The sequence below is a fragment of the Fusarium proliferatum genome, assembly GCF_900067095.1.
Source record: "Fusarium proliferatum ET1 genome assembly, contig: FPRO_scaffold005, whole genome shotgun sequence".
Taxonomy (NCBI): Eukaryota; Fungi; Ascomycota; class Sordariomycetes; order Hypocreales; family Nectriaceae; genus Fusarium; species Fusarium proliferatum.
In genome coordinates, this window is record NW_022194794.1 from 399639 (window position 1) to 426311 (window position 26673).

Sequence of the window (26673 nt, forward strand, 5' to 3'; positions counted from 1 at the left end):
AGCGAAAGACTCCGCTACAGCTGTGCCGACGAACAGTGTGTTGTCCTCATGTTGGAAAACGTGTGGTGTACTCAGTGACCCTGGGCAGAGTGTGTTCCTCATCTACACCCTCTACAGCCGATATTGCATACCGTCAAGATCCGCATCACCAAGCCCGAGCGAAGCGAGAAAAGGCCCTCCGCCAGGAGCCCCCGGAGGGAAATCCATCATATGCAGTAGACAAGACAGTGTGGAATCAGTCACTTGAGACTCATCAGACTCGTCAGACACTTTGGAAGTTCAGGAGCTTTGCCCTGAGGTCAGGGTATCTTCAATTTTAGATGCGTATGCTATGTAGTCAACAGGGCAGAAGTGACTGGCAATCGTGTTCCATAATGCGTGCTCACCTTCGGCCTCTTCCGCCTCCTGGGGGCATCCCAGGCATGCCGCCGCCGCCCATGCCCATCTGCCTCATCATGGCCTGCATGTCCATACCACCGGGCATGCCTCCGCCTCCTCCGCCGAGCATCTTCATCAAGCTGCCCATGTCGGGCATGCCTCCTGCACCGCCGGCGCCTCCCATGCTCTGTAACCGCTTTTGCATGGCTGCTAATTGCTGTGCCTTGTTGCCGCCGCCCATGGCTTGTTGGGCGCGCTGCATGTTCTTCATGTTTCCTCCCATCTTCTTTGCCATGCCGGCCATCATCCGTTGTTGGGTGAGGAGGTCCTCGACTTCGCGCACTGATGTGCCGGATCCGCGTGCGATTCGGGTCATTCGGGTGGGTTGGTCGATGAGGATCTTGCCGTCCGAGTCGAGCTCCTTGTCGGTCATGGAGTCGCAGATGTAGATCATTCGCTTGAGCTTGGCGCCGCCCTCTTCGTCGTCCATGCCCTGCATCATGTTGCTCATGCCGGGGATCATGCCGGCCATTTTCGAGAGGGGGCCCATCTTCATGATGTTGGAGAGCTGGTCGCGCAGGTCGCGCACGGTGAAGATGCCCTCCTGGATGTGCTTGATGGTGTCCTTCTGGTTGAGGTTGAGGCTCTGCACGTGCTCCATCAGGCCGGCCATGTCGCCCATGCCGAGGAGCTTCTGCACGAATTGTTGGGGGGCAAACTTTTCAAAGTCGAGCATGTGTTCACCAGTGCCGATAAAGACGATGGGGGTATGTGTCGCAGCGACTGCAGAGATGGCACCACCGCCGTGTGCGTGGCCGTCGGTCTTTGTGATGATGATGGCTCCAAAATCAGCGGCCTCCTTGAACGCCTTGGCTTGTGACTCTGCTTGTTGGCCGATGGAAGCGTCGAGGACCATGATAGTCTCGTCGGGTTTGATGGCCTCTTGGATGTCCACCATCTCCTGGAAAAGGGCGGATTCTTGTCGGTGGCGACCTGATGTATCGACGATGATGACCTCGAACCTCTCCTTCTTGAATTGGTCAACACCAGCCCTTGCGACCTCGGCGGGATCCGTTTCTGTGAGGGAACCATAGTAGGGGATCTTTGCTTTTGTGGCGTTCTGCTTCAACTGGTCAAAGGCACCGGCTCTGAAGGTATCGGCACAGACCAGACACGCCTTGAAGCCTCTGGACTGGTAGTGGCGCGCGAGCTTTGTACATGTGGTCGTCTTTCCAGCACCCTGGAGACCAACAAACATGATGACATTGCTCTTTCCCTTCTTTGGTCGGAACGGTTCGGCGTGGGGATCGACGAGTTTGACGAGTTCGTCGAAGACGGCTTTTTGGATGAGGCGTTTCTTGTTTACGGCGGGGGGGAGTTCTTTGAAGTTGACGGTGGACTTGATGGATTTCCGTAGTTGGCCGACGAGTCGTACATTGACGTCTGCCTCGAGGAGAGCGGCGCAAATCTCCTTGAGCATGCCATCGAAGGCCTAGACAGTTAGCGGGGGAGACATGGAGAATGGGGATTGGAGGGCACCTTTTCGTCGAGATTTTGCTCTCGGGTCAGGTTTGTGACCGCCGCGTTGATGCGACGGCCGAGATCTTGAAGAACCATGGTGATTTGATGCGACTTTGATGTCGCGGGGTATCTTGAAGATGAGAGTGGCCAGACAGGATATAGGTGGGGTTGGGTTTTTCCGGTCCGGCATACACCCGAGCTAACTTAGAGCTAAGGTTGGAGGCTGTCTTATCACGCGAATAATTACCTTTCGGGGCAGTTCTAGCCTGTGAAGATACGGATGGGTATATAAGGTCCAATTGTACTGTAGGTATTGTAATCTCGTCAAAACAGTGAAACAAAATGGGCCGTCATAATCTTCAGTACCCCAAAGACTCGACAAATACCATCAAACGGTACAAGGTCCACGGGGTTTACGACCTCGAGACTGTCCATAGTATCGTCAATACATGTCCGATTCTTCATGTATCGTTTAATACGCCTTCTCAGCCGTTTCCGGTTGTTCTGCCGATGATAGGACAGCTGGGGTCGTTTGATCGGCCGAGTTCAAGTCTGCGAGATCCTCTGGAACTGTATCTTCACGGATATGTGTCGTCGAGGATCATGAACCTGGCTCAGACATCTACTGTTGATGGCGAAGAGATTCAGGGAATGCCAGTTTGCGTTGCTGCGTCTCACGTTGATGGACTCGTCTTGACTCTGGCGACGTATTCGCATAATTACAACTATCGGTCTGCTGTGATCTACGGCTACGCGACTACTGTCAAATCAGATGAAGAAAAGCTGTATGCGATGGAACTCATCAGCAATAGTGTTGTGGCTGATCGTTGGAACCATACACGACAGCCTCCGTTGGCATCAGAGATGCAGAGCACGAATATACTCAAGATCAAGATCACGTCGGCAAGTGCCAAGATCAGTGCGGGATCAACAACGGATGATAAGAGTGACTTGGAGAATGAGAGTCTGGTGAATTCGACGTGGACGGGTGTGTTGCCTGTGTATCAGACGATCGGGGAGCCGATTCCGGGTCCGTACAACAAGGTGGAAGTGCCTGAGCATGTTGCGAGTTATGTAAAGGATACAAATGATGAGAAGAAGCAGAGATCATTGGATGCAGCAAAGGGTGAAAGGAGGGCGACTTGATGGATGTTGTATTTGATTGGGTGTTTGTACTTGATTCGATTGATGTTTGCAATTCAATGATTCGTACCTGACTGTTTGTCTATTCATCCTTTAACATAACCGACAGCATCATGCATTCAAACGAGTTGCTTATGTTGAGGATCGGTTGCTGACGGCGATCTCGCATTCGTCGTATTCCGTGTCGACAGCCATGAACCCGAGCAATACGGCGTCGATGTGCATTTCACCAACAACCACTGAACTCAAACATTGCTCAATTATTTAAATGACACTCCCAGCCATGGCGACTCCATCTATGCCACGCAGCAATCATGAAGCCCCTCACATTGTCACGACTCTTGCTCCCATACGTCGGGGCTGAAACTCCAACAGCTACCCTCGACTCAGGTCCAATATTTGGTCTCACCACAACTCTTCCAGCTGCCTCGCCTGTGAACAAGTTTCTTGGCATTCCTTATGCCGCCAAACCGCAGCGATTCAGCCGCGCAACGGAGCCTGAGCCATGGACGAAGTCATTGAATGCGACCAGGTTTGGTCCTTCATGCAGGCAACTATTTGTCCAGAGTGGTGAGTTATCTACAATGAATGGAATGAAGCTAACATTGTAGAACTCACTCCGGAGATTGATCTACTCAAAGGACTGTTCAATACAGCATCCCGCGAAAGTGAAGACTGTCTCTTCATCAATGCTTTCGCTCCAGCAGATGCTCACTCAAAGGCTGTGCTCTTGTTCATCAGCGGCGGTGGATGGCAGCAGGGGAACGGTGAAATTGATCTAAGCGGTTTCGCGGCGTATGAGGATATCGTCGTCTTCACATTCAACTACAGAACAAATGGTGAGTCGCTGATTCACTGAAACGTGTGAGATCCCTCCGGGGGCTCCTGGCGGAGGGCTCTTCCTCGCTGCGCTCGTACTTTGAGTCTTGCTAACGAGACAGTCTTTGGGTTCCCAAACTCTCCAGACATACCAGTTTCGGAGACCAACCTCGGTATCTATGATCAACAACTCGCCATCGAATGGGTTCAACGGAATGCTCGCGCTTTTGGTGGTGATCCAGACAAAGTCACTATCTGGGGTGAATCTGCCGGCGCCATGTCTGTTGATATTCATGTCAGCAGAAATATATCTTCATTCCGTGCCGCAATGATGTTTTCTGGTCAGATGTCTGTTGGGTACCTCGGAAGCACTGCCAGTCACCACGATACTTCGTACTGGGATAATCTGACAACTGTAGTTGGCTGTCAATCGGATCAGTTGCAGTGTATGAGAGATGTACCAGCAGACGACCTCATCAACGCAATGAGCGCAGCGGGAAGCGCGTTTCTCCCAGTCACTGATAATGTCACAATTCTGAGTGGCAGGGCAGAGAGATGGAGACATGGCGATGTTGCAAGAGTTCCTATACTTATGGGAACTGTCGCTGAAGAAGGCAGAGGACTGATCAGCAGGAACATCTCGCTCGAGACATTCTTCGGGGCCTATCTCTCTGAACCTCTGGTCAACGAAACCCAGCAGAGGCTAATTCTTGATGCTTACCACACTCTCAAGACCGACTTTGACACTGCTGCAGCAATCTATACAGACTTTGTCTGGCAATGTGTAAGTTCACATGCTTCCGACTTCACAGCTAACAGATCCAGCCCCAAGCTATTCTCGCAAACATATCATCCTCCGTCAATCCAACATGGCGATTCTACTTCAATGCCTCGGTCACAAGTCTTTTGGACAACAAATATTCCTGGCTGGGCAAGTTTCACGGCTCAGATGTCCTCCTGCTGTTCAATTCACCAACTTTTGACGCAATGTCACCACAACTCTACACATTTGCGGAGTATCTTCGAGGAGTTGTGGGGAGGTTTGTCAGAAACCCGCAAGCTGGACCAGGTTGGCCTGTTGGATCGAGATATGTTGCAAATCTGGGAGACGTCGGAGGGACCCAAACGTCAGGACCTTCAATCATCGAGCAAACAGTGTTGGATCAGAGATGCAGCCTGTACGGGTCAATTTATCCTCTCATCGAAAAGTATGTATTGTCAGTTTAATCGGAATTATCACGTAGGTCCCCGAATACTACTCATCATTGCAACGTAATCTCGCCAATCGTGCTGTACGTCATTGACCCACGGTTTTAAGGCGGTTACTTATCTCTAACTTCCTCAGATTGCATCTCGATCAAACTAGATTTCGAGAGCTTACCCGATTGAGTCAAATGGAGAACAAATGATCTATTAATGTGAATATTCCGGAGCGTTTGTCACGGAGCGTCATAGACATTGAAACAGGACGTCATTGAGAAGTTCACACACAGCGACAAGGGGAAGGAGATGTGAAGATATAAATACTGTCTGTATGTAGATAGAGAACCCTGATAGATCACACCAATTAATTATCCAATCACCATGGGCTACCCCGATACTTTTGAAGGCTTCTGCGTCGACAGCCCCAAATCATGGAACAAGTTCCAAAAACAAACCCTCAAGCCCAAGACATGGGGCGATCGCGATATCGACGTCGAGATTGAGGCCTGCGGCGTCTGCGGCTCAGACGTGCACACCGTCACAGGCGGCTGGGGCGACTTTGAAGGGCCTCTCTGCGTCGGCCATGAAGTCGTCGGCAAAGCTGTCCGTGTAGGCGACAACGTCAAGGACATCAAAGTCGGAGACCGTGTTGGCGTCGGTGCCCAAGTGGCCTCGTGTTTAGAGTGCAAGCTCTGCAAGAACAAGAACGAGAATTACTGTCCTGATATGGTGGACACGTATAACTGCACTTATCCGGATGGAAGTGTTGCGCATGGCGGCTTTGCATCGCATATCCGTGCTCACGAGTACTTCACCTTCAAGATCCCTGACGCCCTCAAGTCTGAGCAGGTTGCGCCTCTTCTCTGCGCGGGTATCACGACCTACTCTCCCCTCGTGAGAGCAAACGTCGGTCCTGGAAAGACTGTTGCCATCGTCGGTATCGGCGGTCTCGGACACATGGGCATCCAGTGGGCAAAGGCACTGGGCGCTGAAGTCTACGCCATGACACACTCTCCCTCAAAGGTGGAAGATGCAAAGAAACTCGGCGCAAAGGAAGTTATCGTCACAACTGATGAGAACTGGGCCGACAAGTACAAGTTCACGTTCGACTTCATCCTCAACTGCGCCGACATGACACACAAGTTCGACATGAACACTTATATGTCCACGCTCAACATTGGTGGAGAATTCCATAACGTCGGTATTCCGGATGAGCCGCTTCCTGAGATGACTGCTGGCACATTTGCTGGCAACGCTGGTAAGATCACGGGAAGCCATCTTGGTAACCACCAGGAGATGGATGCTATGCTCAAGCTGGCTGCTGAGAAGAATATTGTTGCATGGGTCGAGACGATTGATATCTCAGAGAAGGGATGTGCTGAGGCTGTTGAGCGTGTGAAGGAGAACAAGGTGCACTATAGGTTCACCTTGACTGGGTTTGAGAAGGTTTTCAAGAAGGAGTAATAGTAATGTAATAAGAATCACGTATTACCTATTCTAAGAGCGTACTTGAGAATCATACGAAGAGATGACGCGTGAATGTGGCTCTTCGTGAGACGAGTGCAACCCACCGAGTTCAAGAAGAGGATGCTAACCTAAACTCATCAAACAATCGTCTAGGCTTAGACTAGATGTAGCCAAGTATTTTGTCGCTCAAGGTTAATGGCAGTCCCATTCCCTTGCCTCAGTACAGTATCAACAACATATAAATCTCAGCCCCATCACCTTCAATATATGATCATTTCACGCGAGCGCAGCGAGGAAGAGCCCTCCGCTAGGAGCCCCCGGAGGGAACAACAAAGTACAGTTTGTCAATTTTGAACATTATCTCATTAATCAACGTGGTATCATGAACTATTTAAGCGCCAATGGCCTTGAGGATGGCCTTTCCAACAGCGTGGGCAGACGCAGGGTTCTGTCCGGTGATGACCTGTCCATCGACAGCCAGCTTCTCGGCCCAGTCGTCGGCCTTGACGTACTTGCCGCCAACACGCTTGATCTCGTCCTCGAGGAGAACGGGCATGGCGCTGGTCAGTTTGACGGCCTCCTCCTCGGAGTTGCTGAAACCGGTAGCCTCGCGGCCCTCGAGGAGAGGCTTACCGTCGACAGTGACGTTGACAAAGACGATGGGGCCGTGGCAGACTGCGGCGACGGGCTTGCCGGCCTTGTAGAACTCCTCGATGAGCTTGATGGAGGTCTCGTCGTTGACGAGGTCGAACATAGGGCCATGGCCGCCGGGGTAGAAGATGGCGTCGAACTCGGAGGCCTTGCCGAGGAACTCCTTGAGGGGGGTGGTCTGCTCCCAGAGCTGCTTCTTCTCGTTGAGGAACTTTACGGACTCCTCGTCGCTCTTGAACATCTCGACGGAGGCCTGGTCCAGGGGAGCTTCGCCGCCGGCGGGTGAGGCGACGGTGATCTCGACGCCGTTGTTGACGAGGTCATAGTAGGGGTGGGCGAACTCAGGCTGCGGTGGTCAGTTTGGGGTTTGGTGAGTGAGTGAGTGGCTTACCAGGTACCAGCCGGTCGGGTGTCCATTGTTCATCTTGGACTGGCTGGTGAGAACGACGAGGACCTTGGGAGCCATTGTGGATGAATTGGGTATCTGTGAATGTGTGTTGTGATGGGTATGTTGAGAGAGGGTATGAGTTTGTGGTTATATGAGATGAGTTATGAGATGATGCTATGATGAGACAAACTCTAATGGATGACGCACTCACCTTTATACCACATGCAGACGCCTCACTTCTCCACGCTGGGACCCTTGCAGTCGGGCCAATTCTCTACCGTTTCGAGCACTTGACAAACTCTTCCGTCCGGCTCTTGCTGCGACTGACGTCAGACTAACGGGCCTAGCCGTCCATTCTCGGCACTTGGCCCGTGTAGCGCCGGCTTTTGTGTGGGGCGGGCCGGGGTCACGTACCCGGAGCGGCCGATTGAGATTTGCATGCACCGCTGATGGACGCTCATGGAAGAGAGAGCGGTCCACTTGATGTGTAAGCCAGTATTTGAATCATGCGGTTACTTGGAGAAATGTGTTTCACTGGAGGAACTGAAACATGTGAGGTCCCTCCGGGGGCTCCTAGCGGAGGGCTCTTCCTCGCTGCGCTCGACACATTGACATGGAAAGATAGCATGGGTCAATTTGGATCTAACAAAAACACCAAATGAGTGACTTCCTCCACGATTACCTACATCCAGAAGCCGAGGGGATTGGTTCCTCTGACCTTGTTGCCCTTCCCATCACCCTTGCCGCCCTTGGATCCAGCTAACGGGGGCGTCTTGCATCTTCCTCTGTAGTCGGGCTTGACGACGAGACACTTATCGCAGCCGCAGAGAAACTCGAGATGGTTTCCGACTTTCTGGCTAGGCTGGTCGCAGAGGCAGATGAACAGGGCATTGTCTATGCTGCTGGCTGGTGATTCGCCGTCGCATTTCACATTGGGCGTGCTGCAGTATGCCTGCGAGAGTTGATCCTCATTCCACGGATTATCTGGGTTGTTAGTATTGATCATTGGGGGGGCGATGGACTTACCCATGGTCTTGAGGACTGAGGAGCAGTAAGTGTAGCCGCATTCGCAGATCGGTCCCTCGGGAGGAGGAGGCTCAGCGGTTGAACTCGGAGGCGGAGGGGGACTTGGGTCCGGAGGAGGGGCCGGGGCCGGAGTAGCTGGGGGAGGAACAGGAGCTGGTCCGGACGGAGGTGGTGGCGGAGATGGAGGAGGAGGTTGAGACGGTTCGGCGGGAGGATCAGCCGGGGGATCAGCCGGAGGAGGGACGGGAGGAGGTGCTGGAGGTGCCGGAGCTGGGGGGTCAGGAGGAGGAGCAGGTGGCTCAGAGGTTGAAGGCGGGCTTGGAGCAGGGTCAGGAGGAGCTGGGGCGGGATCAGGGGGAGCTGGAGCTGGATCAGGAGGAGCCTGAGGCTTTGCAAAGGCCAGGACGGCCAGAGTAAGGATAGTAAGTTGAAACTTCATATTAACGAGTGTTGATGGTGATGATGTGGACTGCCTGTTGCCTCTTCTTATATAGTCACGGTTCCTATACAGCCATCTTGTCCTACTCTTATTCATTCTTCATTGTCTCCTCGTCTGTTCTTCTGTGTCGCTGTCTGCCTCTCGTCTCCCAGTATCCATTACTACGTAAATAAAAACGTTACTCAAGACGACAATTCCCGCTGCTCATGGCCCATGTCCTACATGTTAGTAAGGTTATTCATGTACTTGCGCTTATCACAACTCGTCATATTCGGGTCGAGATCACGATCAACACCCACATTTACATCATGAAGTTATCCACTGCTACAGTGTTATACCCCGCACTGTACTGCCCCACCATCGTAGGAAAACAGCCTGCCCCTCCATGGTACGAGTGTCATCCTACACTCGTCAATCAGCAATCATGGCCGAATCCCAGAGAAACCGCGTCGTAAACGTCGGCACGCGAAAGTCGCCTCTTGCTCTCGCCCAGACCCAGATCGTCGTCGATGCGCTCAAGAAGAACTTTCCCGATCATGAATTCAACATCCACAGCATGACAACGACTGGCGATCGCGACCAAAACACAGCGCTCTACAATTTCGGCGGAAAGGGCCTCTGGACGTCTCAGCTCGAGGAGAGGCTCGTCAACAAGGAGCTCGACATTGTCGTTCATTCGCTCAAAGACATGCCGACGGTTCTCCCCGAGGGTTGCGTTCTCGGATGTGTCACGTCCCGCGAGGACCCGAGAGATACACTCGTGATCAAGAAGGAATTGCAGGACAAGCACGGCTGGAAGACTCTGGCCGATCTGCCGGACGGGAGCATCATCGGCACCAGCAGCGTTCGGCGAATTGCTCAGTTGATTCGACGTTACCCGACGCTCAAGTTCAAGGATCACCGAGGAAACATCCAGACCCGTCTACGCAAGCTCGAGGAGGACCCTGACCTGACCGGCATCATCCTCGCCGCGGCAGGTCTCCAGCGGATGGATCTCGGAGACCACATTACACAGTTTCTAGAGTCTGACAATGGCGGTATTCTTCATGCTGTCGGTCAGGGAGCGCTGGGAGTCGAGTGCCGAGCGGATGACGAGGAGGTGATCCGGTTGCTCAAGACGATCGAGAACGAACAGACTGCTCTCGCGTGTGAGGCCGAGCGAGCACTCATGCGGGCACTTGAAGGCGGCTGCAGTGTTCCCATTGGCGTTGAGACCAAATGGGTTGACGACAAGTTACATATGAAGGCTACAGTGGTCAACCTTCGGGGTGACCACGGCGTCGACTCTGACATAACAGAAGCTGTCAAGACACACGAAGAGGCAGACAAGTTTGGGAGGAAGCTTGCGAATGCTCTGGTTGAACGGGGAGGCGGTAGTATTCTTGATGAGATCACTAGGCTCCGACAAGTTCCGGAGACGGTCAAGTAGCGTCGGACAATACCCTTGTATTCTATTCAGCTCCAGCAAAAGTCTTGTAGGCCTCGGCATCCAATAGTTTCTCAAATTGCTTCGCACCCTCCTCATCCACCTCGACCTTTGCGATCCAGCCGCCACCAGCGCTGTCGTCCTCGGGGACCTTGTTGATGGTCGAGGGCTTCTCCTCGAGGTTGTCGTTGACTTGTAGGACCCGTAGACGCACAGGAGCGTTGATGTCGCTGGCAGACTTGACAGACTCGACGGCTCCGACAGCATCTCCTTGCTCGACCCATGTTCCGGTCTCGGGGAGTTCGACGTAGACTACATCTCCGAGCTGTTCGGCGGCGTACTCAGAAATTCCAACGAAGCCGTGCTTCTTGTCGGCGGACAGATCAATCCACTCGTGGTCTTTGGTGTATCTTCGAGCAAGGCCTTTCTCGTTAGTGTCGTCATTGTAGCGATCCAGGGCACGTACTCAGTTTGGTGGAGGAGAATGCTCGGATTGGCGTGCGGATGGCAGCGCAGGGCACAATCCCCCTAGCCAGAGGGGCTGCAGCGCGTAGGGACCGAGGAATTGAGGCCATTGTGATGATGCGGATGGTGATATCAGGGTCAAGCTTTGTCGGCATCATGCGGAGATGGGCCGAGTGGATCGGAGGGAAGCCGACTTAGTCAGCATCATGAAGTCTGCAATTACAGTCTACAGCAATTCAACACCAATTCTTCTGTGCCTTGGAATGTGATTGAGTCAAGGAAGACTTGGCCGTTAAACAAGACATGGAAACATTAGTCCAATCGGAGATATCAACGTGGGGTTCAACTTGGAACATTGTTTATTTGGTGTTTAGTGCCAGCTGTCCTGCATACTAAATGCTACCATATACATACCTACAATAACAGTTGCTATTTACATCAAGTAGGGATCATTACAAATATTGACGATTCTATTCAGCTGGAGTCAACTCAAACGCAGTTATTGCGCAATCTCAGCTAGCCATACACCAAATCCCAACCAATTACCTCCGCAAACGCGTTGACGCGCTGCGCTACGCTAAAACACCACCATCATCATCACAACATTTCACGCATTAGCAGGGCCTAGCAAAGTCTATCTCGAAATTAAGACAGATGAACTATTTTCAGAACATTTCATCTCAAATACTACATCCCCTGTTGTGCTGGTGAATGTCCCTCCACTTTAGCCTTGTACCACCGGTGCCTTGAAATTCCGTCCCGCTTCTGGCCTAAACAAGAGGCTCCCACCATCATCATCCTCTCCAAACGTCAGCGCAAACTGTCTGCTCCAACAAAACGCATCGCCCGGTTTCAGTTTGGAAGAAAAACAAGTGTCAACACGATTGATATCCACCGCCGAGGTCTCATTGCTGAACGGCCTGTCTCACGGTTTCACTCTGGTGGCTTTTCGACTCCGCCACCTCAGCTGCCTTGTCTTGACCTCTCCGCGCATCACGATATCATCACTTGTCTAGCTTGATGCTCTGACAAGCTGATCTCTTCTGTCACTCTCTCCGACCACGTTCTCTACCGATTTCTTTGTTTGCTCGCATCGTCCGACTCGATTGTATCACTCACCCTTTCGACTCCGTTGACCTCGATACCGTCACACCTTCACGCTGGACGACTATACGAATCCCTCGGCTCCGGCCGAACCTGCAGCCATGGAACACATCATGAGTTCACCTCCCCATGAAGTCCCACTGCCACCACCAGGCCAAGACGAGACCCTCGGAGGTATCGAAGAATCTCCCCACCCGAATGGCTTCCATCATCAGCAAAGCACATCCCTCGATCAAGGGCTAGCTCAAAGTCCACGACAAGAAGACCCTTCGACCAGATACACTCCCCCCGTTCAAACCGCACCGCCAATTTCCCGCCCAGCTAGTGGCTTGTCCAACCCCGCACACCAAGCCTACAACGACTATCGACAGAGTTCCGGTGAGCCGTCGTCCAACGGTCGAAACCATGTTGTCATCAAGGTCGGCATGGTTGGCGATGCGCAGATCGGCAAGACCTCGTTGATGGTCAAGTACGTGGAGGGGAGCTGGGATGAGGATTATATCCAAACGCTGGGTGTCAATTTCATGGAAAAGACAATCTCCATCCGCAACACGGAAATCACCTTTTCGATCTGGGATCTCGGTGGCCAACGCGAGTTTGTCAACATGCTGCCTCTTGTGTGCAACGACGCAGTCGCCATTCTCTTCATGTTTGATCTCACCCGCAAGAGTACATTGAATAGCATCAAAGAGTGGTATCGCCAGGGGCGCGGGTTCAACAAGACGGCCATTCCAATTCTCGTCGGCACCAAGTACGACCACTTTGTCAACTTTCCTCCCCAAGACCAAGAAGAAATCTCAAATCAGGTACGAGCGCAGCGAGGAAGAGCCCTCCGCTAGGAGCCCCCGGAGGGAACCCCAACCTTACTGACAGCAACAGGCGAGACGGTTTGCGAAAGCCATGAGAGCAGCATTAATCTTCTCGAGTACGAGTCACAGCATCAACGTGCAAAAGGTAGTGATCCCCTGACTTAAGAGTACTCTGCTGACTGGATAGATCTTCAAAATTGTGCTGTCCAAAGCGTTCGACCTGAAATGCACGATCCCCGAAATCGAAAACGTGGGCGAGCCGCTCCTTTTGTACCAGTCGGTGTAGTCGAGCGAATAACGAGTAAATGTTGAAACTGACAACATAACGACAAGCGACGGGAGTCGCTAGCAACCATTTCCTTTGTCATTGCATACAACACAACTGGATCGTCTCCTTTTCTTCAAACTTGAGATTACTAGGGCAAATTACGGAAGGGGTCAGGATTTACCTCTGGGATAGATAAACATGGGTATTGGCGCAGGACCGCATTAATGTGGCCAGCTTTACCGGTCGGTGGTCACGGCGGGCTATTGAAGTATTTGAGAGATACAATCGACTGTTAATCGTATTGGTGGATGCTAGATGTAGATGAATGATGTCTGAGGTAGTGGGATTTGTGAATGTGACCATGTGCGTTGAGTATTGTTTAGGTGTGAGATCGGTATAGCCAATGTATTCCTGCGGCTAGTTCTCTTCGTAGATCGTCTATTGATCGTTTGGGGGGTATTGGGACGTCGTGGAGGTACATGTGAGCCTGCTCGGGGTCTTTGAGTGAAGGATGGTAGTACAGACGTTGACTGGCGGGTGCTTTGTCCCTTGTGTATATTTCGGTGCCGTCACGGTACATGGAGATGATTTCGACGAGGATGCCTCGCTCGAGATTTGGCTTGGTCTCTATGAGCTCGGTTGCTTCTTCGTCGGGAACACGTCTGCGGCGGATGAAGTAGCACATGATGATGCAGAGGGCAAGGTTGAAGGAGATGATACTGAGGAGTGGTAGGAGTATCGTGTGTATCTCTAGTGATGGTTCCATGGTGCCGAGGGCTCATTTTATACGGGCTGTGATTCAGTGCGTTCCATATTAGAGTGAGAAACATACACCTCAAACTTTGGGGAATGGCTCATATTAAAAGTGTGTATGTGAGTAGCTTTATTGACTTGCTTGACCAAGGAACAAAGGAGTGTTCTATGATGTGACCTGATGGCCTGGAAATGCTGGTGGGGGAAGTACTTGAGCAGCAGACAGGGACATTAATGTTGTCCATGGCATCTGAGGTCTTGGTAGACTGTGGCCTGCTGGTGCTGTTCCGTTCACTTGTGTACTCTCCTATGATACCGCGGTCTTGGAGCATGTCTTCAGATACATTTGGATGTGGCTCTTTGAGTTTATGTGAAGGCTTTAACAATGATTCATCACGAAAGTTTGCAGACAGTTTTATATGATTTCACGATTCAAAGGTTTGGTGAACAAATCTATTTTTTATCTACATCCCAAAGCCAAACGGCCTGCGTTTACTACTCACCATCAGCGAGGAGCAGCCTCAACAGTCGACAGTTCATGGCCTTGCTCGATATCATTGACTCTTCTCTTCCGACAATATAGCACAATGCACCAGATGAGCATGATACATAGACCACCGCCAAAGCAGATGCCAAGAATGATGTAGGTGATTGTGTCCTCGGGAAGTTCTTCGCCCTCCTTGCGGCGGATGAGGGAGAGGGAAACTGAGAGTGAGTTGGCCATTGTGATGGTGTGCTGATGAATGATGAGGGTAAGTGATGGGAGATGTGAGTAGTTATATACTGTTGTGAATATGCTGTTCCATGACTGTCGTTCAGTGTTCATTAGTTCCTGGTGTGAACCGTTGCCGAACTATGTCCTGTTCACTGTCTCTGAGTCTGCACGCCCTGCTCAACATCTTTACCCTTAAGCCTAGCCCTTCGAAGCCGAATGGTCCTGGCGATGAAATACCAGGTAGGCGGTACGATAAAGAGAAGAATGATGCCGCCGCCAATACCCATGGTGAGGATCCGGTCGCTCTTGGACTCAGGGGCATTCTCTCGGCGGACGGGCCAGGAGAGGATTCCTGTCAAGGAAGCTGGGAGGTAAGAGCTGGTCATCTTGAGTGAGGATGTCTTAATGTGATGTGTGATGTGACGGTGTTGAGATGAAGGTGATCAGAGGCTTTTATGATACATCATGTGTGTGTGTGAATGATTCACTGCTTTGTGGTAACTGTGTTTGAACAGTGAATGTTCGTTTACAGCATCCTTTGACATTGTGAACAGGCATCAACACTACAGTACAAAGCAAAGCAGTGACGGCAAAGCAGTGATGGCAAAGAGTGACTGTTCGATTGAACAGAGAATAACAAACACTTGTAGCTATTAATACTCCTCCCGGTCCATCAACTAAAGACACAAACAACCTTCAACATGTACACCTTGAACTGCCTTGTTCTTATCGTACTCATTGTTCTGGCCTTGATGGTATCAGTCTGTAGAGCAATGAGGCAACAACGAGATCCTCCACGAGATGCAGAAAGACAAGAGTTGAGAGACTCCAACAAATATGCGTATTACCTCAGGTAGACAGGCACTCGAAAATGGTGGCGGTGGTTGGTTATATCTTTTGGTCATTCCCCATCGGATGCTTCGGGTACCTGTGGATCCCCTCCATCAGCATCTCCAGCCTCGACTGGCTATTTCCTTGCAGCCATTTCCAAATCAAGAGTGATTTCTCACGAATCTGCATCTTTCCGTTCCCCACTGACCAACGGGCCGCATCTACTGTTCCTGAAGATCTGGTGTGCAGGGATTGGCGTGCCTTTACGACTGCCGGAGAATTGGGCCTCATGGAGAATGATGAGCATGCTAGATCAAGTGTGGATAACCTCAGTTTGTAATGCACCGTCGAGACTTTATTCCTAGACTCTAGTTTGGTCTTGCTCTACCCCCAATAAATAACCCATGTTCTGTAATCCATCACTCCTAAGAAATGCCAACTCAAATGACACCACAACGCCGTTCATGAAAGGAAATCAGCGCGCTAGCGATAACAAAGTCCTGAAACAAATCCCTGCGAGCAAGTCGATTGCCATCGTCCTTGTCTCTCAATCCAGGGCAAAGTCGAATGCAGTTTACTTGTCGTCCTTGTCTCCCCATATGGGAGCATTGAGGGGCTTGCTGACACCAAACCCAACACCGACAGCAATGCCCACGACGAGAAAGATGATCAACCCCTTGACGATCCACCGATTGCGTTGGCTGAGCTTGGCCATGCAGGTGCAGCGGTTCTTTGCCTTTGCGGCCTTGGCCTGTTGCTTCCAGTGATCTTTTCCAGGCCAAACTTGGCAGTCGGTCTTTCTGGCGAGGGGGGTGCTCGATGTCTTGTGCATGCATGAATCTGATGTTCGTGTTGTGACCATGGCTTCGATGTCGGTGTCGAAAGGGTTGAGCTTGTCTGTTTGGGGTGTAGATGTTGTACTGATGCGAGGGGTTTCGGTTACGGTCGCATTTGTGGCAGCTTTCTCGGGGATTGTGAGGTTCGTCTCGCCGCTTGGGCGGGAGAGTTTTTCGTAGTTTGAAGGCATGATGAAGATCGAGTTGTCAATGTTGGATTGATTCAAGTTGAAGGATCGGATGAATAAAAGCTATCGCGGTTAGTGACGCGTGGCTATGGCTGGTGTGACAGTGACACCAACGGCTGGTACATACTTGAGTGAAACCGAGGTTGGATCTCTGCGCAGTTGGGTAATGTAGAATGTCGAATGAATGTAGATGCAAGAGACAACCTCAATCGGTAAGGAGTTCAGGCAGTTCTTCAGAACATGGATGTCGATCAAGTCCGTTCGGTGATGGGACGCTAGAATTGGTCGATGGGTCGAGTAATAAAGCCAAGAAAATAGAAGAGAATCAAAGAGGATCTCCCAAAGAGACGAGATTGCGATGATATAGAACAAGACGGTCGAAGCAAGGGAGAGTAAGCGATGGGGCAAAGAGAAGGAACCTTGTATATGAGTTCTTTCTCAACACACGCAACGCAATGCAACGCCACTGATGGAACAAACTCTCGCTCGACTGACTTCTACAAAAGACGTAGAAGAGGAGAACAGGAGCACAGCAGACAGAGACCTGACAGAGGGAACCCCTAACTAATCCAAAATGAACCAAGCCCCCTGCACATTTCAGCGCTTGGGCCCGAACCGGGTGCGCTAACAGCCGGCTTGCCGCCTTTGGGCCTGGTGGGAGCTCCCAGCTAAACGAGCTAGGTCCCTGCGGGGGTCCCCGGCTAGGCCATTGCTACGCTCTAGATTGCTCCAGGACCATCACCATTCAATCGAAACATGGCATCACCAATCAAGGTTTTGTCCGCCTGCATAACACGCGGCTGTTCACAAAACATCCACAAAAGACATCACAAAATGCACTGCCTACCTTGTGTACGTGGGCGTGGCAGAAGCCGAGTTCCCCCGCAGATAACAAGCACTCAAAAGGTCAGGTCAACTGGCTTCGTGGCCATGGCCTAGATCAGATCCCATGTGGCACGGCTGCATGTCTCTAGATCGATTCCCACGAATAACACCTCCATCCCTTCGAAAATGGCTCAAGTTTATCTAGTGATTTACCCGTCCTGATGCTAATTCTCGCCGGCGCCACCAACATGGGTTAATCGCCGGCTCTTGGCACTGACTCGCCAATGCACTGTAGCTTCATTCAACCTGTGCCATGAGCTCTCCGCAAAGCCAAGAAAGATTCTTCTTCTTGGCAGCCGAGATGCCGTGATCTGTGTCTAACTATCGTCCATGTCACGCTCCAACTGACCAAATTCTGGCATGACTTCACACATGACAAGATCACCTTCATCATAAGTCAGCCAGGAACAGGCACAAGGTTTGGCTTCAACCGCGGGAGTAAAGCCACAAAATTCCTGTCCTGAAAAAGAAGCGTCATGAGAAGGGTCTTAATAGAAGCGCCCTGAATAAGAAGATTTCCACCAAATGTGTATATCGCCACGATCGAAGCGATTTCATGGTTGTGCGTTGGTTGTGTTTCAATCACGGCACAGCATCCACTTGTGTTTTCCGTGTATTCTTATCGCACTCGGAATCGTGTCCGTGTCTAGCAAGGAACCCGCGTATAAGGATTCGGTAACTGGTCGCAATTCATCCCAATCTCCGCGTATAATAGATCCGATATCACAGCAGACAGTCTTCAGATTTACGTACCAGATGCGAAATATCCCAATGCAAGTTCCCCTCAATGCAAGTGAGGAGTTCTTCAGTTAAAGTCCAGAACCTGGTCTCTGCATTTGCTGGGGTCCCTGCATTAGCTTCCATTGCCAAGGAATGGATAAGAAGAATTCTAGACTTGAGTTCAGCGGGTGCCCAGTGGCGCTGTCATTGTGTTGCTGCCACTGATGCAGCCGCTTTTCCTTACCAAAAACGGACTTGGATTGGAATTTCTATTGTTCCTATTGCCACTTTTGAGGTTTGATGGTGATACAGTCGGTTCAGCCGATGACGGTGACACTTGGTGGCAGACGGCAGTTGATTGAACCACTGTATTCGGGTTTGCGCTTGATACGAATAAGTGGTGACAATCAAGTCTCTCCTGAGTGGGGGACTCAAATCCCTGTCAGGGTGTTTAATGCCCACAAATATTGGTCTAATTTGAGATCAGTGCCACAACGAGAGAATCATGCAAGTTGATGTCAATCGAGTGCATTTTGTCTCAAGGTAGTCGTAAGTGCCGGGATACTGACGGCTTCAATTAATTGTCGATTGAGGCCAGTCACTTCGGTGTGTCGACGTAGAACGAATCATCCCTTTGTGTTTGGTCCAGTCAAAGAACAAGTCCTGTAAATGTCGGCGCATAAACTCGCCTGATCAGCGCGATATGCGCATTCGCTGAAGTTTATGTTTGAAACATCAAATTGGAAGCAATGCATGCCGACATTGTGTCTGAACGCGCAATGCATCGGAAATTGGGGCGGGCGGAAAGTGTTGCCGTCCAAATCTGTGCCGTCTCGAAGACCGTGTCGTTCTTGTGTCAATGTTGTACCTACTATCCAACCAGTACTTTCGACCAGTAAGGTGAAGTCGCCTACGAGAAACATGTGCGAATAGGAGTTCCGACGTCCTCACTACGATGGCCAGCGCCGAATGGTGGATGAGTGATCTTTGTTCGGTGCATCAAATGTGAGTCCCCGAGTACTTTACGTGGCATGAGGCAGCTCGCGCGATAATATTTGGGAGTATCCGTCAGCGTCATGAATGATGGTAAAACTAGCACCTGAAGACATGGCTCGACTTGTGTTGTGTCTGTCGTACTAGAACCGCAACGAGCGCGTACTGGTTGTCGGCATCTGGCAACGCCTGGAGACAGTTGACGCGATCCCATCAGCGCGGACTGAAAAGCCAAGGTGGCAGCTCGACCTTGGCTTACTGACATCGTATCTCGGTACTCAATCGGCGTTCTTCAGTTATACCGGATGACTTGCAGCGGCAACCAGAACGTCGTAGAGTGTGGAAGACATCGTAGTTTGACCCGGACAGCGTGGACTCGGTGGGATATCCCATGAACGCTGGAGGAGCTGACAACCCAATACGCAGGTGGGAAGACTGAGCTTGGTATCGAGACGCGAAGCTATTCAGCTTGACCTGTACTTGACGCCAGCGTAACTGTATAAACAGTCAGAGTCCCACATGTTTCCGTCGTTTGGTGATTTACCGATAGTCGAACGCTCCAGAGATCGAAGACTGCACCTTTGCCTGATCTGGCCAGTCGGTGGTCTCGGAGTCGTCAAAATCAATGGCATGGGAGCCTTGCTGAGTATACAAGAATGCAGCGGCCTTATCTCATGTCTGAGCCACTGCACTTGTAGTGCAAGACAACCTTGATGCATTCGTTGACAATTGCCGCGTCGAAGGGAGTTTGTGCAGGCTGTTCGAATTAGGATCTGCCACCTTTATCTGACACTATCATCACGTTGGGTTCACGCAGCCCGCTCGGCTAGAAAGCCTCGAAATTGAGTGGCATGTGTCTTCAAAAGCGAGCTGATCCGACAGTCGAGACTGATGAAAAGATCAGAGTGACCAAGGACTCACCAGTATCAAGAGAGCAGGGGGGGTTCGAGGTAAATATCTCGAACTAGAGGCAGAGTCTTCAGCTTGATCGGTCGCCAGGTTTGTTTTGGCAAGTCATCAGTCTTCTCCATCCGCTTGCCACTGGACTTGCACATTTGGAACGGGCATTCGAGTATCAAGAACGAACGGGGAAGTGGTTGGAATCTGGATATTTGTGCCAATTGACAATATCCTGTTGAATGGACGCCTCATCTGGATCGTCCTGGGTATTATTAACAACGTTCGAACCTCAACTGCGCAGACTGGAAGGTCAGATCTGATATCTTGGGCTGAACTGAAGTGGTTGGCTTGGGCAAGCTAGCTGATGTCGACACAGATAAGCAGCGGCGCAAGTTGAACGTCTTCTCACTTACAAAGGTGGTAGAGGTGCAGATGATTCAGGGCCGGATGGGCAATGGGCTCGAACAATGACCAGCAAGGAGATCGATGGCCTTGGCGCGGAATATGAGAGGAGTTCAAAGGCGACTAAACGACGTGAGAAAGGGTCGTCGGCTATTGCTGAATGGGCAGGCAGACTCGTAGCCAATCCCAACCACCATATATCGCTGACTTGCCGTCCGTATCTCCTGCAGAATGAACAGGTTTCCGTGGTCTGGCTCAACGGTTGAGGTTCAATCGCAAGGTCGGGATTTGGGGAGGCGATGGGTGAGGAGAACCTCCTCCCATCAGGCCTCTAATCTAGTCACCTCAGAACCCTCCAGCTTTTGGGTTGAGGAACTCACAAAGACGAAAGATGACATCCTGGGGTGAGAGATAGCAGCATGGGGAAAATCATTCATCTGAGTAATGCTGAATGATCCTGTAATGGACTCCTTGCCGTCGTCGCAGCCCATGTGACTTGGAGGTGTTGGCATCGTCAGGATTGCAGACTCGAAGCAACAAACGTATGCCTTTTTTTCGACTTCTTCAGTGTAGTAGTCTCCATCTGTTTCGTAGTCCATGATGGCTCTGATACAGAGTGTTCGGACTCGGGGTCCCACCGTTCATAAACACGAGTCGCCTTCCACTTGCTGTTGAACCATGAAGGAAAGCTTGAGCAGCTTCGTAACGAGCTACTGTCCTGCACAGGCGCCTAACTGGGTGAGACACAGTCAGGGGCATTGCCTTGATCTGCGAACATTCTAAATGGAGTCAGAACCTGAGGCGGCTAGAGGTCGAGGAGCCGATTCTTGACGATCGCTCTTATCATGCGCATCAGCACTCTACAGGATTTGCAAATTTATGTGGACTGTACTCACTGGCTGCTAAAGGGACATTCTGGGAAGCGAATGTCGACCGCCACGGATAGCTTTGACTTGTAGTACCTCGAGCGAGCGTTGGAGCTGATGGAAATAGTTCCGTCGTGTGTACGTTGAACCTTAGTAATTGATTCAAAGGACTTGAAGGTTCGAGCGTCCATACCCGTGTCTTGCCGGCATCAGGTATCTGACATGGTCATGGAATTGCGTACTAGTATTCGAGCATGAGGCCGGTTTGAATCATTCGGCATTCTTCATCTTCCTTTCTAGGTCAACTGTAGGGTAAAGTAACCGAGATTCTGGTGCCTTGGTATTGCTTCATGTTGGTCGTCACCATCTATAGACATATCAGCATTCTCCAAAAGCAGTTGCAGGACGCAGAAGCGATCACGTAGTTTGGAACCGATGGCAATTTCCTGCCTCCCTCTTGGTGCCTCACTGGCGGTCCAAGATGTTGATCGATGGATGAGCTTGTGGACAACGGCCCACTTCAATGGTCAAGATGGTAATTGGCGTTTTGGGTGCTGCATTTCTATCAGTTGACATCACATGAAGGCATCATCGTGGCTCAGTTACACGGGTAATGTAAACTCGAAGCCGTTGCCAATCGGTAGTCCCCTTGAACGTACCATCGTTACCCCGTCGAGATTCCACCGGCAAAGCCTTAGAGGCGTCGGTCGCGGTTGGACGCTGGCCATAGGTCAGTATGCGTTAAGGTCTGAGTGGCAGAGCTGCGGAGGCTGCCTCTTCATCGACCACAATGGTATCTAGGCATCATCAATACTCTTAGGCAATTGATACCGAGGGCTGGGATGGGCTGAACCTTTTGCACAAATCGGCGAAGAGCATAGGTGATTCCTGGCTGGTTAGTGCTCGCCGGCTCTGATTCGCCTCTAGTCGCACTCCAGAGCCCAGGCATCAGAAGCTTCTTGAAAGTACATGAGAGTTCAGTCATCGTTTCGTGCTATAAAAGCATTCTAAGCACCAAGTTGGTATCGGCACCTGCGTGATGTCGCCCTCAGCGCCGTGGGTTTGATGGTTCCGAAGAATTAATATGTGTTTTACATAACTGTCAAATGTCAATTTCCATAAGAGAAGCCATATCCGATGGTAGCACCTTGGGATCGCCAGTGCGTTCAGGTTATCGATAGCCTCTTCATCAATTGAAGTTGAGAGATCATAATGGGAGTTTGAGCGGGCCGTGAGGCGTATAGGAGTTGTCTAGACTGACTAGTGGTGAGTGTTGTAGTTCTGTTACCCAGTCATGTCGAGACACCAATGGATTCTGAGAGAGGATACGAGTGTCATCTTTTTCGTATGTCCAATGAGCACCCATGATCATAGGGATCTTTCGAGCGACATCTGAGGCTGTGAGAAGCTTGTCGTCCGGATCAAGCAACTGTATCTCATTGTCAGATTTCCTCCAGAATAACGTGGTCCTGGGTAGGGGTCTGATCCTCTCGTGTGTGGCAGGGTTGCTTATAGTAGATCTTCACAGACGACAATCGAGGGCCGCCTGTTGATCGCAAGTGTTGAATTCACTTTGGCTCAGAGACGAATTGAAGTTGAACGTGGTTAGGTGAGGTGTCTACATTCCTTCAGTAAGTCACCCAGCGGCACCAAACTTGTTGCAGACCTGCTAGCAGGCTCACATGCGTAACCAACATGCTTGGAAAGGGAATGCGTGCTGTTACTCGGACTGCAAAAGTTAAGCTATAGCCAGGCGCTTGCTGCAGCGAATCATTCTACGAACTGCTGATCCATGGCAGTCCCCTTTGTTATGACTGCAAGGCCGGCCGCGGTCACGGTTGAACGCCAAAGAGGTGTGTCTATCTCATCAGTACCATCTCAGGTGACACATTGGGCAGTACCTCTGAGCAGAGTTGCTACTTGTCAACAATTGGCTGAATTGATCTTCCGTTGGCAAATGCCGTACCATTTGTGTCGCCGGTCAGCCAGTCGATCTAGTCAGATAATAGAGCCCACCGAGAAAGCTGAAAGGTGGAAGCAGGGTGAGGAAGGCGACTCTGCAGCAAAGTCTAGATAGTATCAGCGGCAGCTCAAGGTCAACTATATCGGAGGTCCAAACGAAGGCAGGCTTAGTCCTCTGAAGAGGCACGCTGGTCCCGCTGCAAATCGCAACCGTGACAACGTTTGCAAAGTTCGCTGTCGGGCTTCTGATCCTCTCCATGGGCAGTTGTGCCACCTCAGACATTCAAAACTTCAAGAATCAGCAAGGCAAGAAAGCATTCTCCGCTGCTCGGGGTGCCAAGTTCTGTCTGCTGATATGAACTCTCAACCATAGTCCTCAACTGCAAACAGCACCGGCGTGTAATATTGACTGGAGGATATATGATACCATTTCTGGGTTGCAAGGCAACCTTTGACTGTCAGTATGCTAGTCGATGGTGGCAGAACGGACTAGCCACGGCCGATAGAAGAATCTTGAGGTGTTTCGAAGGCAACTTGATGCTCTAATCAGTCAAGATTCTAGCTATACCAGGTCAAAGAAGCGTTCTCGGTCCACTTGCCTCAGCCACTTCACGAGCAGTCACCTTCGGAGAGGCCAGTCGTGTAGCCATGGTAGGAATCGAAAGGATATGTCTGAGTCTCATTAGCAAACACCTGTCAACATAAATTGACGCAGTACCTCGATTCTTGTGCCGTCCACAAAACAGTGTATTATGGTGAATACAGCGCTCGGTCTCGCCTCATCTGCTCGAACGTCTGTCTGCATCCTGGCACTCAAGTCAGTCCGTGATCTTGTCCTGGAGAGGGCTGTCTTACAAGTAAGCCTCGGATCGTGTTTGTAAGTGTAACTCAACTTCGTCGCTTAGACAGTGGTGGTTTGCTTATTTCTAGGTATGGATCAGGATTATCATCTTGGTTGTCTTTCATGGCAGCATGTCCAGTGCAGCCAAGTCAGTATACGGAGATCTGATCTCAGAAACTTTGCTAGCAACTGGGATCGCTCCGACTGCCAACTCGAAATCCGCTTGAAAATGAGGGTTACATTGAAGAATGGTGATATCTGGTGGCAGGCAGATGGGGATTTGGGTGTCAGGAGTTAGACGATGAATGACGATGGTGATGGTGCCAGTATTGAGGACATGGCTTTTGAATAGCAGCAATATTCTCGCTTGAATGAAGAGCCATTGATGAACGATGATGGAAGATTGATGATAAAAGACGATGGCGGGAGGGAATTGCGATTGTGTTGGCAAAATGATGAATTAATTTGGATGATAGTGGAAATAGATGGTGAAAAACGAGGCGGTTCAAACTGAGCTCCTGCCTTCAATTGCTCTCGTGACCTTGCGTGTCTTGGGAAGGCATCACCACATTTCCAGGAAGCAACGCGACAGTGCTTCACCTTCTGTTTGCATGCATATTCACTCAACCTTCTCTTCTCATCACCACCCACTCAAACTCTTCATCTTCATCACTGTTTATCACTGCATTATCATCATTCTTTTCCTTACCCTTCGCCGCCTGTCGTTCACTATACACAATGGAGAAGCCGTTCGCTGGACAATGGCTGTACGATGATGAAGATCTCGCCCCAAACAACATCCTATGGGAAACATTTCTCTGCCCTTGTATTGTTTACGGTCGGTCTAGTAAGAGCTACAAAGATGCTCTCGAAAGGGCGTTTGAATATGATTCACCCCCGGATGGCCATGTCCGATTCACGGTCAGCAAGAAAGGAATCGCCGACACAAAAGAGGAATACTAGTCGACGCCTCTGCATAACCCGGCCCTTTCTCTCCCCTGCTTGGGATTCGCTGCCTGCCTGCCTTGTAAGTGTCTCTTTGCAAGTCAAACACTCTAACATGTCTAGTCTATGGTATCATGATCTCCGATCTGCGTACAAAAGTTCGCGATCTCTACAACATCGAAGGAACCCGCAATGAAGACAGTGTATGGGGCTGCTGCTATCCATATGATTCCCTCGTTCAAATCGAACACGAACTCATCAATCATGGTCATCATCGGAGACGCAGTTCCTGTGGGTATGAGACCGAACCCTCAATGACCACATCCTTGAGCACTTCTAGATCGCACAGCAAGGCCACCACTTGTGATACGGAACCCGATCAAAACCTCCCCTGTATCCCCGAAGGTTCATCCGAGTGCTCGTCTCCAACCTCATCTGCAAGCAGCCGAGGCAAGCCCCGGGAGAGATCAATCGCTCAAGATCCAGTTGCACCAACCGACGCAACACTCGACCACAGTCACGACCTCTCCAAAGATCCAAGAGGACCATATCGAACCAATGCACCTCACCGGTTGAAGGATGACACTTCTGCTCCTGTGTATCCTCCCTCCATTCATCAACTTCGAACCGATACAAAGGCGCCTGCCAGTCCACCTGCAGTTCATCGACACGATTTGTTTCAGGACGCTAGCGAGACGAATGAGACCCAACCCAATCACGACATTGGATTCGATCGAGTTGAAACATACCGAGCCAGTCCTGATCATCAGCTTCGGCAAGACGAAAAGACGCCGGGAGCATTTCCTTCAGCTCATCATTTGCACCATGATACGGTGGTCCGAACCAAAGCACCACAACAGCACAAGCTAGAAGATGATGAGCAAGGTCCGAGCAGGTCGGAGACTCGTGGGCCACACCATCTTCATGAGGACAAGTGAGGAAGGCGAGGAAGGCGGCGAGAAGAGGTCAGACAATTCAGTGTATTATTATGATTCAACCTCAGACACGACAGTAGTATTATCACTTCATAGGGGCTTACAATAGATATATCTCTGCAACCTTATGCGACCATTGTCTGTTGTTAGTGAAGCATTGGTGCGCTATACTTTACGGTCACATATGGTCTCTGAGTTGGCAGGCTATGCATGCGACCAGGTCAAATTGGTGGCAAACGCCGAGCGAATGTTACCGTCCCGCCTCCCAGCCTCCGACTTGCAGCTGGATGCATTGGCGTTGCACACAGGTATCATCGAGAGGGGGTTCGACACGGACACGACGCGAGAGATCGCGGGTGGTCTGGCCTTTAATAGTAACAAGCCAGGATAAAGTTACACTTTACAGGGCCCCGTTTCAGTGGAGGCAGTAGCTGGTTGGCGATCGGTCAGATCAGCTGAAAGACGACAACCAATTGGAATTCGGGTCTGCCAATGTTGTGATGAGACCATGGTCGCATATTGGCGGCCATGCAAGCTGGCTGGGCACAACAGCATTGAGTTTGGGCAGTGAGATGAGTTCGGGCGAGACGATTCGGGATTGAGACGGCTTGCACAGACTAGACAGATCAAGGAACACGAACTCGCGTTACATTAAATGTCTTCATCCTGCATACTGAATCTCCCTTGCATTGGCGCTCAGCGCGACGATTGGGCATGGCATGGAGCAAACTGGGATGACGCTTGTGGAGTTTTGGACGTCCCACAAGGCCAGGCATGTTGCATTGAGCGAATCA

The 26673-nt window shown here is 50.9% G+C and overlaps 14 protein-coding genes across 14 annotated transcripts; 6 read left to right on the forward strand and 8 right to left on the reverse strand.

Moving 5' to 3' along the window:
- Positions 1-382: 382 nt before the first annotated feature.
- Positions 383-1995, reverse strand: FPRO_10362 (putative signal recognition particle subunit SRP54; the record flags this gene model as incomplete). Its single annotated transcript, XM_031231319.1, has 2 exons — positions 383-1870; positions 1918-1995. The coding sequence occupies 2 exons, from the start codon at positions 1993-1995 to the stop codon at positions 383-385; spliced, it is 1566 nt and encodes a 521-aa protein (XP_031081367.1).
- Positions 1996-2241: 246 nt separating this feature from the next.
- FPRO_10363 (uncharacterized protein) lies at positions 2242-3045 on the forward strand (the record flags this gene model as incomplete). The annotated part of the gene is made up of 1 exon (XM_031231320.1): positions 2242-3045. The coding sequence occupies one exon, from the start codon at positions 2242-2244 to the stop codon at positions 3043-3045; it is 804 nt and encodes a 267-aa protein (XP_031081368.1).
- A 311-nt stretch (positions 3046-3356) lies between these two features.
- FPRO_10364 (uncharacterized protein) lies at positions 3357-5088 on the forward strand (the record flags this gene model as incomplete). Its single annotated transcript, XM_031231321.1, has 4 exons — positions 3357-3612; positions 3654-3881; positions 3984-4645; positions 4687-5088. 4 exons carry the CDS (start codon positions 3357-3359, stop codon positions 5086-5088), a joined length of 1548 nt encoding a protein of 515 aa, XP_031081369.1.
- Positions 5089-5445: 357 nt separating this feature from the next.
- FPRO_10365 (putative alcohol dehydrogenase (NADP+)) lies at positions 5446-6528 on the forward strand (the record flags this gene model as incomplete). The annotated part of the gene is made up of 1 exon (XM_031231322.1): positions 5446-6528. One exon carries the CDS (start codon positions 5446-5448, stop codon positions 6526-6528), a length of 1083 nt encoding a protein of 360 aa, XP_031081370.1.
- A 394-nt stretch (positions 6529-6922) lies between these two features.
- Positions 6923-7648, reverse strand: FPRO_10366 (uncharacterized protein; the record flags this gene model as incomplete). Its single annotated transcript, XM_031231323.1, has 2 exons — positions 6923-7528; positions 7574-7648. 2 exons carry the CDS (start codon positions 7646-7648, stop codon positions 6923-6925), a joined length of 681 nt encoding a protein of 226 aa, XP_031081371.1.
- Positions 7649-8252: 604 nt separating this feature from the next.
- On the reverse strand, positions 8253-9035 carry FPRO_10367 (uncharacterized protein; the record flags this gene model as incomplete). Its single annotated transcript, XM_031231324.1, has 2 exons — positions 8253-8554; positions 8597-9035. 2 exons carry the CDS (start codon positions 9033-9035, stop codon positions 8253-8255), a joined length of 741 nt encoding a protein of 246 aa, XP_031081372.1.
- Positions 9036-9459: 424 nt separating this feature from the next.
- Positions 9460-10464, forward strand: FPRO_10368 (putative HEM3-porphobilinogen deaminase; the record flags this gene model as incomplete). The annotated part of the gene is made up of 1 exon (XM_031231325.1): positions 9460-10464. One exon carries the CDS (start codon positions 9460-9462, stop codon positions 10462-10464), a length of 1005 nt encoding a protein of 334 aa, XP_031081373.1.
- A 22-nt stretch (positions 10465-10486) lies between these two features.
- On the reverse strand, positions 10487-11036 carry FPRO_10369 (putative GCV3-glycine decarboxylase, subunit H; the record flags this gene model as incomplete). The annotated part of the gene is made up of 2 exons (XM_031231326.1): positions 10487-10884; positions 10928-11036. 2 exons carry the CDS (start codon positions 11034-11036, stop codon positions 10487-10489), a joined length of 507 nt encoding a protein of 168 aa, XP_031081374.1.
- A 1095-nt stretch (positions 11037-12131) lies between these two features.
- FPRO_10370 (putative TEM1-GTP-binding protein of the RAS superfamily) lies at positions 12132-13125 on the forward strand (the record flags this gene model as incomplete). Its single annotated transcript, XM_031231327.1, has 3 exons — positions 12132-12836; positions 12910-12984; positions 13027-13125. The coding sequence occupies 3 exons, from the start codon at positions 12132-12134 to the stop codon at positions 13123-13125; spliced, it is 879 nt and encodes a 292-aa protein (XP_031081375.1).
- Positions 13126-13486: 361 nt separating this feature from the next.
- Positions 13487-13873, reverse strand: FPRO_10371 (uncharacterized protein; the record flags this gene model as incomplete). Its single annotated transcript, XM_031231329.1, has 1 exon — positions 13487-13873. The coding sequence occupies one exon, from the start codon at positions 13871-13873 to the stop codon at positions 13487-13489; it is 387 nt and encodes a 128-aa protein (XP_031081376.1).
- Positions 13874-14365: 492 nt separating this feature from the next.
- On the reverse strand, positions 14366-14961 carry FPRO_10372 (uncharacterized protein; the record flags this gene model as incomplete). Its single annotated transcript, XM_031231330.1, has 2 exons — positions 14366-14657; positions 14729-14961. The coding sequence occupies 2 exons, from the start codon at positions 14959-14961 to the stop codon at positions 14366-14368; spliced, it is 525 nt and encodes a 174-aa protein (XP_031081377.1).
- Positions 14962-15980: 1019 nt separating this feature from the next.
- On the reverse strand, positions 15981-16433 carry FPRO_10373 (uncharacterized protein; the record flags this gene model as incomplete). The annotated part of the gene is made up of 1 exon (XM_031231331.1): positions 15981-16433. One exon carries the CDS (start codon positions 16431-16433, stop codon positions 15981-15983), a length of 453 nt encoding a protein of 150 aa, XP_031081378.1.
- Positions 16434-19492: 3059 nt separating this feature from the next.
- Positions 19493-20929, reverse strand: FPRO_10374 (uncharacterized protein; the record flags this gene model as incomplete). The annotated part of the gene is made up of 3 exons (XM_031231332.1): positions 19493-19523; positions 19573-19694; positions 20711-20929. 3 exons carry the CDS (start codon positions 20927-20929, stop codon positions 19493-19495), a joined length of 372 nt encoding a protein of 123 aa, XP_031081379.1.
- Positions 20930-24737: 3808 nt separating this feature from the next.
- Positions 24738-25882, forward strand: FPRO_10375 (uncharacterized protein; the record flags this gene model as incomplete). The annotated part of the gene is made up of 3 exons (XM_031231333.1): positions 24738-24920; positions 24963-25026; positions 25068-25882. 3 exons carry the CDS (start codon positions 24738-24740, stop codon positions 25880-25882), a joined length of 1062 nt encoding a protein of 353 aa, XP_031081380.1.
- Between the last annotated feature and the right edge of the window lie 791 nt (positions 25883-26673).